This window comes from Phaseolus vulgaris, chromosome 7 (genome assembly GCF_000499845.2).
Source record: "Phaseolus vulgaris cultivar G19833 chromosome 7, P. vulgaris v2.0, whole genome shotgun sequence".
NCBI lineage: Eukaryota > Viridiplantae > Streptophyta > Magnoliopsida > Fabales > Fabaceae > Phaseolus > Phaseolus vulgaris.
This window is the reverse complement of record NC_023753.2, coordinates 33,945,210-33,958,796: the sequence shown is the minus strand read 5'-3', so window position 1 is coordinate 33,958,796 and position 13,587 is coordinate 33,945,210. Positions and strand designations below refer to the sequence as shown.

General features: G+C 31.7%; 1 protein-coding gene across 3 annotated transcripts; it reads right to left on the bottom strand.

Annotated features, from left to right (window-relative positions):
* Positions 1-3,949: 3,949 nt before the first annotated feature.
* LOC137830229 (probable galacturonosyltransferase-like 7) lies at positions 3,950-9,171 on the bottom strand. Of its 3 annotated transcripts, none has more exons than XM_068637421.1 (2): positions 7,251-9,171; positions 3,950-4,325 (listed from the first exon to the last, which is right to left on the bottom strand). In XM_068637421.1, the coding sequence occupies exon 1, from the start codon at positions 8,354-8,356 to the stop codon at positions 7,271-7,273; it is 1,086 nt and encodes a 361-aa protein (XP_068493522.1). In that variant the 5' UTR covers positions 8,357-9,171; the 3' UTR covers positions 3,950-4,325; positions 7,251-7,270. The 3 variants fall into 3 exon arrangements, with proteins under 3 accessions (XP_068493522.1, XP_068493524.1, XP_068493523.1); XM_068637423.1 differs by lacking the exon at positions 3,950-4,325 and adding an exon at positions 6,056-6,687; XM_068637422.1 differs by lacking the exon at positions 3,950-4,325 and adding an exon at positions 6,778-6,961.
* Positions 9,172-13,587: the final 4,416 nt, after the last annotated feature.

Sequence of the window (13,587 nt, the reverse complement as noted above, 5' to 3'; positions counted from 1 at the left end):
GAGGAAAGTTCTGCATGCATTTATATCAGAAAGGACCTTCCTCCATCAACAGCAAAGCAAATTAAGTTGATCAACCATTGACAAAAGCATTCATGTCTGTCATAAAATCTAACAAAAGATAAGGTCCGCACCCCAAAGATTCAAACAGTGTTCCATTTTGGTCGTTTTTCAACAAAAACATGTACGTTCCACGTGAATGAAGGGTTGTGTGACATTGAGGTATTTGTCTAGAGGGAGATTTGAGGCATGTAATGTGGGTCTGCGTGCAAGAAAATGGAAGAAACAACATTGGTGGACCACGGAATTTGTATGGTCCCCTGTACCCTTAAATCACACCATGGTTTCTAGCTGTAAAGGTTCCAAAGGCCTCTTCTCCATTTCTTGGATACTGGATACTTTCGTACTTGCTCATTTTCTGCACTTTGTTCCTTTCCTTCCTGTAATAATGACCCTTCCACACTCTCAAACCATACACCACCCACTGTTTCTAGGACGGTCTTGCTCCACAATACAAACCATCTTATAACATCCAAAGCCCACAAACGACATCAACATGTAAATAAAACGATATCAACATGTAAATGATTCATTTCAACTTGGTCAGAACAAAGGAAATGAGGTGAAAAAGACTTCAAAATGAGGTTATTTCAATTATAAAAAAATAAACAAAGTTACTGTATTTAGATAGAATATTAGTAAAAAGTTAGAAGTAGATTGACTGTTATGAATACAAAAATATTAAAAATAATTGTGTTATATAATAAGTCATCGATATGTCTTTTGGTAAAAAATTACTGATAATGGTATAAAATATGTTTAAATAATGGACGACCATGAATTAAAATGTTGAATAAAACAAAAATTATTTACATAAATTACTTTAATTCTTTTAATTTATATATAAGTAAAGAAATAATGAATTGGAAATGAAGTTAGATTTTTTTATACGAATATAAAAAGTTTAAAAAATTATTATTTGTGAATTTTTTTGAATTAATTAACAATAACAATAAAATGATGATATGATATGATTTGATCAAAAAATAACAATAATAATAAAATGATGATATGATATGATTTGATTAAAAGAGATAAAAAATGTGAAAATTATATGCAAATTTATTTGTTTATATATATATATATATATAATTTACTAACTTAATACTAATATTAAATTTAGTTAATTTCGATTTTACTAATCACATAATTTAAATATAAATTTTGTTCCTAAACCAACATTTATTAAAACATAATATAAAAAATATTAAAAATAAAGTTTCAATTAAATGAAAGTATATTTTAAAGATTATATCAATAAATAAGATAAAATAATTAAACCTTTTTCTCAACATCTTCATATTCACTTACTATTTCTCAATAGTTTAACATGCACTTAGTTAAGAATCGCTTTTTGACAGTAATTAATTATACATAGTATAATCGATTGTGTATCATTGCATAATCGATTATTTCTAAAGAAATAATCAATTACAAGCTCTTGAACATTTTTCCTCCATGCACCGCCTTTTTACTCATCAATATTTTCAATTCTCATATCCACGTGAATATTCTATACAGGGGCAAAGGAGTAAAGAGTCAAAAGCCTGTTGTCTTTCTTCTTCTTTTTTTTCTATTTTTTTATGCAAAACCATAGATCCAAATATATAAATAGTATCATACATTTTTCCTTCATCATTTCTTCATCAATAATGCACGTGTGGATCCAAACTGTTAAAACTATTTTATTATATCATTTGTTATAATTATATATCTCCATATATATGATATATGCTAGGAGTTATAGTTAAACTTACAAGAATTTATTTTGATAAATTTTATTTTTGCAGTTGTAAACAATTAATGTTACCCCGTAATTTATTTAAATGTGTAAAACAAGTCACTTAACCCATTAAAAGAGTAATGAATCTCCCACCACTTATCCTTTGGGCTCTTCTCACTATTTTTAACATTAATTTTTGTAATGCTAGAATAGTAAGACTAACATAATGTCTCAACAATGTGTAGGTTTGAGTGATCCAAATCTCGTCAAGTCTATTCCCATTTCGAGACTCATCTAACATAGTTGTTAACAATATAAGATCCATACTCTTAGTCCATTTGATGAACTTACAAAGTTTGTAGTTAAAATCTTGTGTTTTTTCTTTCACCCTATTCATTTTGTACCCGAGAACAACTTAAGTGTAGTACATGTTATAAAAAAAAGTCACATGGCACAAATATTAAATGTGGAAAGGTTGAAAACCTTTAACATTTAACTATAGTAAACATGGTACAATGAACAACAATATCAAATTATATTATGTGTTGTCTTTCATAACTAATCCACAAGAACTTGTGTAGCATACATGTATATCATGTCCCTTATTAAGTTGACACTTTCTTTATAATCATCCTTAACAACTTGTGTAGCATGCATGTCATCCCAACAGTTCGTCAAATCCATATTAACTTCATCAACCAAAGTTCTTTCATTATCGACTCCATGAAGGAAGTTGTAAAGAATGCAACATGTCAATATTAAGATATACGACGTCTCAAAAAAATAGTGGAGTGTTGTATCACTTCACAGTATAGGAAATACTTTTTCAAAATCATAAATATTCAATTGCATTTTTCAAAGGTCCATGATATGATTAAAAAACTCTTGTGCATTTTGAGGACCTCTTTGTGAATACTCTTTCAAGTGACATCTAAACCCATGATATGAAGTAATAATTTGAACTTCCAGGATGAACTATGCATCTCCCAAGTAGTATTTCCATGCATTAAATATTATTAAGTAGTTAGTGAACAAAATTGAACAATAACATGGATGAGTAAATTACGAAGTGGTTCATGGATCAAACCTTCAACTAATACATTTTAGTTGCAATGTATATGGTTAAATCTGACCATAAATAAATAATTTTGAAACTTATATTGAATATAAGTACAAGGTCATTTTTTTCATACACACATTGCCTTAACAATTTTATATTACTTTTCTCGAATCCACATTGACTACCATTGGATCCAACCATATGTCTTTGATTATGCTTTCCTTGTTTACTGGCATGTGATCAATTATGTCTAGGTTTGCCTCAACACTACCTCCATCCACCACCTACTGTGAAATTTTGTGAGTATTGTCCTAAACATTGTCTTCTCACAATAAATTCTCTCACACATATGAAATAGAAAGTGATGGAAAACGTTCTTATTATAGTAGTCATCTTTTTTATTCTCTCATACACACATTGTCTTAACATTTTTATATTACTTTTCTCCAATCTACATTGGCTACCATTAGATCCAACCATATGTTTTTTATTATGCTTCCCTTGTTTAATGGCATGTGATCGATTATGTCTAGGTTTGCCTCAACACTACCTCCATCCACCACCTACTGTGAATTTTGTGAGCATTGTCCTATGTCTTCTCACAATAAATTCCCTCATGCACATGAAATGGAAAGTGATGGAAAATGTTCTTCTTATAGTAGTCATCTTTTTTATTTCTTCTTTGAATGGATGATGAAGGATATTTGAGGAGCGGAAGCATTCAAGAAACTCAAGAGGAATTTCAATGGTTCAAAGTGGAGTTAGTGAAAGTGAGAGGTGAGACCCACTTATTAGGAAAAAGTCTAGGCCAAGTTTGGAAGGAGACTAACCTAGGAAGAACTTAGGAACAAGTAGAATGACCATAAATGGGCAACATTTCATTACTCATTCCAAGTTAAAAAAATCCAAGAGAGGTGCACTCCTATTTATAGAAGACTTGGATGTCTAAATATAAGTACTTTAACCTAAAAACACTCCATTGACAAGGTGACAAGTGGTCTCACATGTTCCATGCTTATGATCCTCTCAAATGAGAGGTTGACAAGTGTCTTCCTTTCATTTGAGAAATTCCTCTAAAATGTGAGAGGTTGACAAATATCAACTCTTAATTGGTGGGGATCCTCTCTATAGAGGAAGAGTCATGTAGACCTTCATGTTTTTCATATCACACACTCATGATTCCCATGTTAAGTGATGAATCACTTTACAATATGTACACACTTTATTACTATACACACACACTTTTCTATTATACCAAATACAAGGCCAAAAAATAAATCGATGCCCAAAATCCTAAACTAATTTACACAATTATTTAAGCTAAAGTTTCGCCCTAAAAGATATTGACTTGGTCTTGCTAAAACCAGCTGAGTTCCAGTCTTTTTGTAGTTTTTTGACCAAAACTCTAGTATTCTTTCATAGTGTGGAGGTCTTCTTTGATGTTAAATACATTCCTTCCTCTTAAAGTTATCCTCTTTAATGGACCTACAAAAGATAGATAAAAGTCCAATTAGGTCAATTTATGCTAATAAATTTATAAAAAAAGCTCTAAGTAATTATTTTGTGGATGTTGTGATTCAACTGTAGAAAGTATGTAAAATTAAAGTGTAAGATAAAATATTAATATAGAAGGGTAAAAGGATAAAATTAAAGTCTATGTAGAGAGAGGCAAGGGGTAAAATATTAATGCAGTTGTATTCCCCTCTTTTCTTCGCCTCACCGAAGGGCACCCTTCCTCTTCTTTTTTTCTTCCCCACCTTTTCCAATGAAGCACGTACATCCAATTGTGAACAATGCACCTCCTTTCTCCGCATACTTTTCAAACTCTACAGTACAGTACATATGGTGTATCCAAAGACAGTGTAGGTGATATTAGAAGACATTAGAAAATAGGATGTTGTGTAAGCGTGCCCGCATCAAAACCATGGACAGCTTACCTAATTATTTGAAGAAGGATTATCTGTTAATTTTATTATGGGCACGTAATGATTGGTGGAACTTTCTTTACACCAAATTGGACGTTGAGACAAGGACCTACTTGAGATAGGGCGACGTAAAATATATCCTTTACTAAAGGGCCCAAATGGAGTTTTTTAATTTTGTATCGTTGTTAACTTGCCATTTTAAATATCATCCTATGATATGACTTCTGAACGAAGTTGGAAAACTAAAACCAAGAACAACGACACCACGAGGAGATGGGGACCAATGGATTAAAATTGGCTAGAGCTCAACCTCGTCCAACTTCTCGCACCCAAAAAGAGCCGTCAGAAATCTTAGCATTCTGCAGTTTTGCGCACATTGTGACAATGAGCTTCTTTTCTTAACTTCTACTGGTATACCAATAAATCCACAAAAAGAGCAGCTTAAAGAAAAATGAATCAGGTTCCAATTCCAACCGCATGAATTAACTACTTTTACCCATTGAAATGTTGGTGACAACCAGTTTTTTTAAAGAATATTAATTTTGTCCGTTTCATGCATATGAAGCCATTGCATTGCAAAGAGGCAAAAAAAAAATGAAAATATAAAATCTTGAAATTCAAATTATTCAGTTAGAACACCGTATAACTAAATAATCAATTGAGGCGATGAATGAAGTCATTTGGCTATGCCTGTTTTTGGCTTGGCCTCATCCCTGTCCCAGCCTTCCGTGTCCATCCTTCATATTTCTAGAACCCTCCAAACAATACTATTAAATCATTTTTTAAAAAAGAGGTACATGCATTTCTTTATTATAATAATTGGCAAAAACGTGTTAGTGTCTAAATATTGATCCTTCACCATTGTCCCATAGAATGAATATATCATAGGTTCAAGCATCTGTTGCTACGTCCTAATCCAAGTATATTAACTTAAACCCGACAATAGAACTTTTTTCCATAATTTAATTTACAATCCAAGTTTAATATAGCCCCAGCTAGCCTAGCAATGCTAAAAGCCAAAGACGTTGCTCACATAAGCATAATTTGGAAAGGATTATACCCTACCCACTTCAAATTATATAATTTCTGACAAAACAATCAATCGATAGACTCCTTTCTAACCGATCACAGTGGCTTCTTCTATTCTGTTCTCGAATAATATTTGAAGAAATAAAAATTAATTAAAAAATACGTAACTACCACATGGAGCCCGGAAGACTCCAAGTTATCCCAAGGGCGTTTGGAATCGGTTCCTTACCCTCTCATTATGTAGACACTTACAATCAAACATGATTCTTCAACCTACTGACATCTTTCCTATGATTTCATATAACGTGCTTATCTTTCCAACATAAAATTACATTATCATTGATTAGAAGAGAGAGGATAACAGAAAGAACTGAAAAATATCCGTGCGGCGAAAAGAACAAAACCGTACGAAGTGTTCCGCCGCAGCCACCGAAGCAGTGTTTCCCTCAGAGATTCCGCGGAGCTCAGCTTTAAGCTTAGTTGCCAACGCAATCCACAAACTCATTGGATAGTTTTCATGCCTCATTTGGCTACTGCTGCCGGCAAAGATACCCCTCCCCTTATCTCAAACTAGCCTCTCTGTTCAATTTGGCTTCTATCAATGTAAACGTGGCCAACTAAGCTACCCACACAACAATATACGTGTATTCCTCCACCTCCTCCTTACTATGTTATTAACTACGACTAACTACACCAAGCCATAACACAACAATTCAACTTCTCTTGTCTTTGCACTAGCAAGCAGAATTGCGGCACCAGTTTCCCAGTACAAACACATGATATTTGAAAATATTTAAAAGGACAAACGCAATATTTGCACATGGGCTACCGCTACCCACCAACCTCACTCGCCTAGGTACTAAATCCGTAGTTCGGTTTGTACCGGTTAGCTGCTGAACACATCACAGTCTCATGAAATAAGAGCAAATTCCCAATAATAATCAAACGTGAGCCAGACAGATAAACAGAGACCACACCAGCCATGAACCAAATCAATCAAATTAAAAGTATTAAGCAACGACAGTTGCAGTGATTTAAATTAATGCATTACAAAAAAGCACAATTTCTGCTCTCCACTTCAATTCCCAGTTCCCACTCAGTTCAATTGGGCACGGGACAGTTTGAACCCTATATTTGCTGAGAGGCAACATAAGCTAAACATCATTGCTGAAATTAAACAACGTACAAGAAGAAATTCAAGAACCACCCGTTTCTTTATTTTATCTTATTTATTTTCAGAGCACAAACCACAAAATAGAAGATAGTGTGTAGAATACAAATGGCCTGAGAAACGAAGTCTAATAAAAATTGGTGAAGTAAAATATCTTATCTGTTTGTTCACAGTGAGGAGAGGAGAGGAGAAGAGAAGAGGGAACAAAATAATAATAAAAAAAATAGACCGAAATGAGAATTAAATTAAATGAAGAGAAGTGACAAAACAGTGGAGGGAATTTACCGGCGACTACCCTGGCTTAATCAGTGAGAGTGTCCGTACAAATCATAAGGAGCCCAGAGTGCGTCAAGCGGACAGGGCTGTCTGGAGTCCAATCGGAGCCAGGGCTTGCCACTACCGGACCAATGCAAAAGACTCACAGGCCCAGCGTGAAGGTCCCGGCAACTCCCCTTCACGTTATCGCCACCCAACCCGTGCTGATTCCACCTGTGCTCAATGGGCGACACGTGTCCCGCGAACACCAGCAGAAACGGCGGCAGGGAACCCAGTTCGTAGATCCGGTCGCTCTTCTGGATCTCCATCCACCTCTCTATCCTTCTGCTGTAACCATATTTCCGCCACCGCACCAGATCTATCACCATCACACCCGTGTTGAAATAGCACGGCCTCCGCCCCATGAAGGCGCCCGCGAACCGCACGTCCGACCAAAAACCCGCCGTGAAGTACTTGGTGAAGTTCGCGTGACAGTACTCGGGCGCGCCGATGGTTCTAGAACCTAAACTGGTGCTCCACAGTTTCGCAATGTCGTCCACCACGACTAGATCCGAATCTAGATATATAACCCTTCCCACGCAGCTCTCGAGAAGATCCGCCAGGTAATTTCTGGCGTAGTTGAGAGGTTGTTCGAGGGCTTGGCGCACCGAGGTGGAGATCAGGTTGCGCACGATCTCCGGATCGAAGTAATAGACCTTGAAGTTCAATTGCGGGAAGGTGGATTTGACGAGGGATTGTAGATTGGTCTCGGAGACGAGGAAGTGGAAGAAGATGTTCTCCGGGCACTGAGAGTGCTGGAGGATGGAGTGAACGGCGGCGATGGAGCCGCGGAGGTATTCGACGTCGAGAGTGATGGCAACGTGGACTAGGGAGGGATCGCAGACGCTGGTGTTCTCGGGAATGGAGGTCCGATTGGAGGCGCATTTGTCAGCATTGCGGAATGGGGCGGCGCGGCGGAAGGAAAGTGGCGGCGTCTGGAGCGGGAGGCGGAGGATGGCGTCGAGATGGGAGGAGCGGATGGCTTCGGCGGGGTGGAAGGATTGGAGGGAGGGGGAGAGGAGAATGACGAGCATTGCGGCGGAGAAAAACCCCGAGAATCTCATGAGCCACAACATCTCCTTTCTTAGTGTTGGTGTCTCGGTTCTCCTGTTTTAGTTGTTGCAATTGAAATGGGTGAGAACGGAGAAGATGGAAGTTAGGGTTGGCTTTATGTCAGGCAGAGTGGGGATGGGAATGGGAATCGGTGCCTTTCTCAATTGGAGAGTGGATGATGCCGTGGGGACGAAGCGAGCGAGGAGAGAGAAGACGACGGAGAGGAATCCATGCTAAGGTGCGCACTGTTTCCTCTTCCTCCCTTCTTCCTCTTCCTTCTGTTTCCTCCCTCCACTGCTTCTCTTCAACCAATGTTCCTTTTCTCACTACTTCCCCAATATTAATACCAATAATAATAATAATAATAATAATAATACCAATATTGGAATTCGAAACAAACGGGTTAAGCACGTTGCAGCAGCACAGACGGAGCAGTACACAGACACACACACACAGAGAAAGAGAGAGAGAGAGAGACGCACACTCTCACAGGTGGGCTTTTTCTCTTTCTTTCCAGCTTAGCTTAGCTTAGCCTTTAGGATCACAATTTCCACCATAGAATTCTTTCACGGCCCCAGAACACAATTATAACTCTAAGAAGACACATTTTATAATTATTTTTAATAATAATAATGCTATTTTTATTAATTAATTGAAAATGCCTTTCATCCCTCATTATGGAATGGAAATGGAAATGGAAAATAATCCCTTGAGCTGTTGTTTCTGTGCAAGCCCCAGCTGTCCCTCTGTTCTGTCCTAGCTCTCACCATTCTCTCACGCCACGTTTTACGTTATTTATTATTTATATTCAAATGTTGCAATATTCTTCCAAAAATTCATAACCAAATAAAAATATCAATTTTAATAACTCCTAGCATTTCAAACACAGAAATTTCATGAAAATCCATTAATAATTTAATAATATATATATAATCTTTCTTATGTTATTACCTTTTTATGACAACTAATCATTTTATAACTATATATGTCAAAAATAACTTCTTTACGTATGCGCAATTATTCATTTCCACCTTATTCTACAACACTCTGAACTCTCCAGAGGTAAACAACTTCTCTGTGGTCAACTTACTAGTTTTTTTTTTCCTTTTCTGGTGGCCGGGATATATCAGTTGATGTTTTACAAAAATTACATGAAACACTAATAACAAGATTCAGACATGTGAATGTAATAAGATCCTCATGTCAATTCCATATAAAATATTACATTAATTTGTTTTTAAAAAAATAAGATAAAACTAAAAATATTATAATGCAATTAAAGAATCACCATAATAGAAAACTGTTAAATCTGATATAAACGCATATATAAGAAAAAAGTTTCTTTTAAGAAAACAATAAATAAAATATATCTTTAAGAAATTAAATTAAAATGTCACCTAATAAGTTTTAAATTAAAACATTTACAAACAAATATATTACATTCAATGTTTTCTTATGTTTTGTGTAAGTAAAACAATAATTAATAATTAATTGAAATTAGTTTGTACTAAAGGAGACATTTGATGAATTGTATTATTTATTTTAATTTTTAGAATATAAGTTTCATATCATTAACTTCCAAAATATTCTACTAAAAACGCTTCTAAAATAGTCTTTTTAACTCACTGCAATTCATCAAACAGAGGATAGTTTGAATACATACTATTAGGATTCATATCATTCTCTACTAGTAAGAAACAAGTAGTCCTTGTCTTTATATTTTATAAGATAAAACTAATAATAATAATTACGTCAAAAATAATAAGTGATTTATAGTATATTAGTATGTTGTATTGTTAAAAAATATGTCATTACTTTTAGTATTTAGTTATTTTATTTTATTTTAAAATATAATTAAGAATAAAATAGGAATATGAAATGTGTATTAAATAAAAAAAATTATAGATTGTCATAAAGAATAATGTTAAAATATGTCATTATTTTGTCCTATTTTATATTATTAAAATATATAACGCCAAAAAATTCTATGTTAATTGACTTAATTATAATAAATGCTAATTGACTTAATTATAGTAAATTTAAACTTAATAAAAACGTGTATACATACGAGATTGTTAAAAAAAACAATTGAAAGACGCTATAATTTATATCTGGTTTTACACACTATCAGATATATCTCTATCTCTAAATAAGTTTTTTTTTAAATCATTAAAAGAGTTTAATTCACAAAAATACAAATTATTAAGTATTTTCAGTGAAAATAAATTCTGTAAAATTATTTCAACTTTAAAATAAATCCTAATTTTTGTTATTTAGACTGATAATTTTAAATTTTTCAATTTAAATGAATAAATATATATTAATTAAATAATAAAAATTATATAAAGTAGTGATTTTTTTTTTGTATAAAGTGTTGATTTTAATAAACCATATGTAAAGATAAAACTTATACATTTTAGTGATTTTATTTATCCGTTTTCAGATAATTGCTTAGATGCTTAAAAATTAAATTTCAAAAATTTAAAGAGTTTAAAAAATGAATAAGTGGATAAGCAAAAAAAAATTCCATAACATTAATCTTGTTTTTTTTTAAAAAAAAAAACTATGGGTTTCAGTAAATCAAAATCCTAATAATTCAAAGGAAAATAACAAAAAAGAAATGCACAGACAATTGTTGTAAAAATAACTAAATATAACAGTGTTATATTGAATGCACCTGAAACAAAATCGTAAACAGGTATACAGCTACAGATATTTTATTTGTAATTTTTTATTGTGTGTTTGTATGTCTAAATTTTTTCATACTAAAAAAATACAAGCATTACTTATTTATACACAAGATTGAATAGTTATTTATAATATAATAATTGCGTGTAACACCTGCTCTACATTAATAAATATCTACTTATTAAAATATGTTAAAAAATGTTCTTTTTCAATACAATTAATCATGTTCTCAACAACTTTTATTTCCACGTCCTTCAAAATTATTTATATTCATCTTCAACTCCTTCTTTGATGTTTTTTTGCATTTTATCAAATAATTGCTTACATCATCTCAATGTTATTTCCATTCCATCCTAATTAGTTATATTTCCAAAAATAACAATAATAAATTAAGAAATTACCATAATGTGTGTAATAATTTATTTATTTTTAATTTGTTCTTCTCGTAATTGAAATGATTTGTTCATTTTATTTTTTCTAGAAAAACATGACAAAAAAACACGGAGAATTTATTTTTCGAAACCTTAATTACCAAAGGAAATACCTATATTGTATTAACTCAACATCTTATTCAATTTATTTGATTGTATAACATCATATATTGTTTTTATTTTTCTTTGTTTTATCGTTATAATCAGGGGCTTTATATTTAGATTTTTTGCCTCCACGTGAAGATTTGGAAATCACAACTATTTGTTATGTATTGTGAATAACATTAATGCAAATGGATTATTATTATGATGATCATTATTATTTGTTTTATGACATGTCTCAAAAAACTAAAAAATCAATTATCATTTGAAATTTTTTTGCGCTGTTCCTTTAATTGTAGATGTTTAAATAGATGGAAATAGAGTATGTATGTAATTTTTTATCTATATAAAAATAATTGGTTACTATTTTTTAATGGTAAATATTTTGGTATATATATATATATATATATGAATTAAACTGTTTTTCCTTAAAATTAATAATATATATATATATTTATTGGTGGATATCTATCAATGTATATTTGTTAATTATAAATTTGATTGGAAATATTATTTAAGACCCGAGAATTTGTTAATGATACTAGGATTTAAATTAACTTGAAGAACAAAAATTCAACATTAAATTTAAATTAAGTTATTCAAGTATTCCTGCATAAAGTATAATGTATTAACACTAAAAAAAATATTTATAAAATTTAACTCTTAAACTTACAAAAATAGAGGGATAAAATATTGAAATTAAAAAAAATTACAATTAATTAGTTCATAATTTTAAACATCAACATATAACAACAACAAAATCCAAACTTTTAATCATTTCATTGAACTTACACAATCACATGGTTCTACTTATATAAAGAATATTTTATAAACAATATATATTAAGTTCTTTTCCAAAAGAAGTTTGTCTTATCATTTTATTTATTGTAAGCTCTACAAACCTATGATTATCCGAATTTTTGGATGTTTTAGGTGTGCAATAAACTCTTTCATAACTTTTCATTGTCTAAGATTTTAATCTAAATTATTTAAACACTCAAAAAAAACTATATTAGGTTCATCTACTTAATATTATTATTATTTCAAGTATTCATTCATCTACTTAATATTATTATTATTTCAAGTATTCATATATCATCCTAAATTTGGAATTTCAATTAACTTCTTATTATATAAAGATTCATTAGCATTTCAATAACATTTCAAATCAATCTAATTTCATGCAAATTTATATTATCACTTCATTCTTGAAAAATTGGACTAACAATCCATTATCATTTGAAAATCTCCTTTGAGAGACATAATCCTCTTTAAAAAAATCATCCAAAAAATAAAAATTATTTATGGTTTGTTCTCGCTTGAACGAAATCATCTCACTTAAGCAATAATTTTATCATTTGAGGAAGAAAACAAAACAATGGAGATTAAGATAAAGTTCTTGGTTTCATTTATGTGCTTTAGTAAGAAATTGTTTAGTTTAAGCAAAAAAATCTTTCAAAGGTGTATATTGGACTCACTCTCATTGTTGAATAAAAATGTTTCACTTAAGTGAAAAAGTAACTTCATACAACAATTCAAAATATTTCCAAAAGCCTATTCAATCAATTATACTTCTTTAACAAGTTTAACATAAATTTCAATTATTTATTACACAAATTTTATATATAAATCATTTTAACTCAATTTAACACGCAAAACTCAAAATATTGTTCAATAAAATTCAAGCATCACTCCAAATACATTTAAACTCAATAAATTAAATTTCATTATTTCACCAATTTTCGCCAATTTTAGAACTACAATTGACTATTATTCTAACATGCACCAAGTTTTAGTTAAAGCTACATGGTATTCAACATTCCCAAATCATAAAAAAAAAAAGCCTATCAACTTCATGATTTCCTACACATCCAATTTCAATTCAACTCAATTCTTAGATCTAACTCACTCACAATAATTCATTAATGATAGTTTCCTTCTTTACTTGTAAGTCAATGACTTGCATTCTCAATAAAAATTAAGGAGGATTACCCGAATTTAGATGCATGAAACAACGCAACAACTCCAATCAA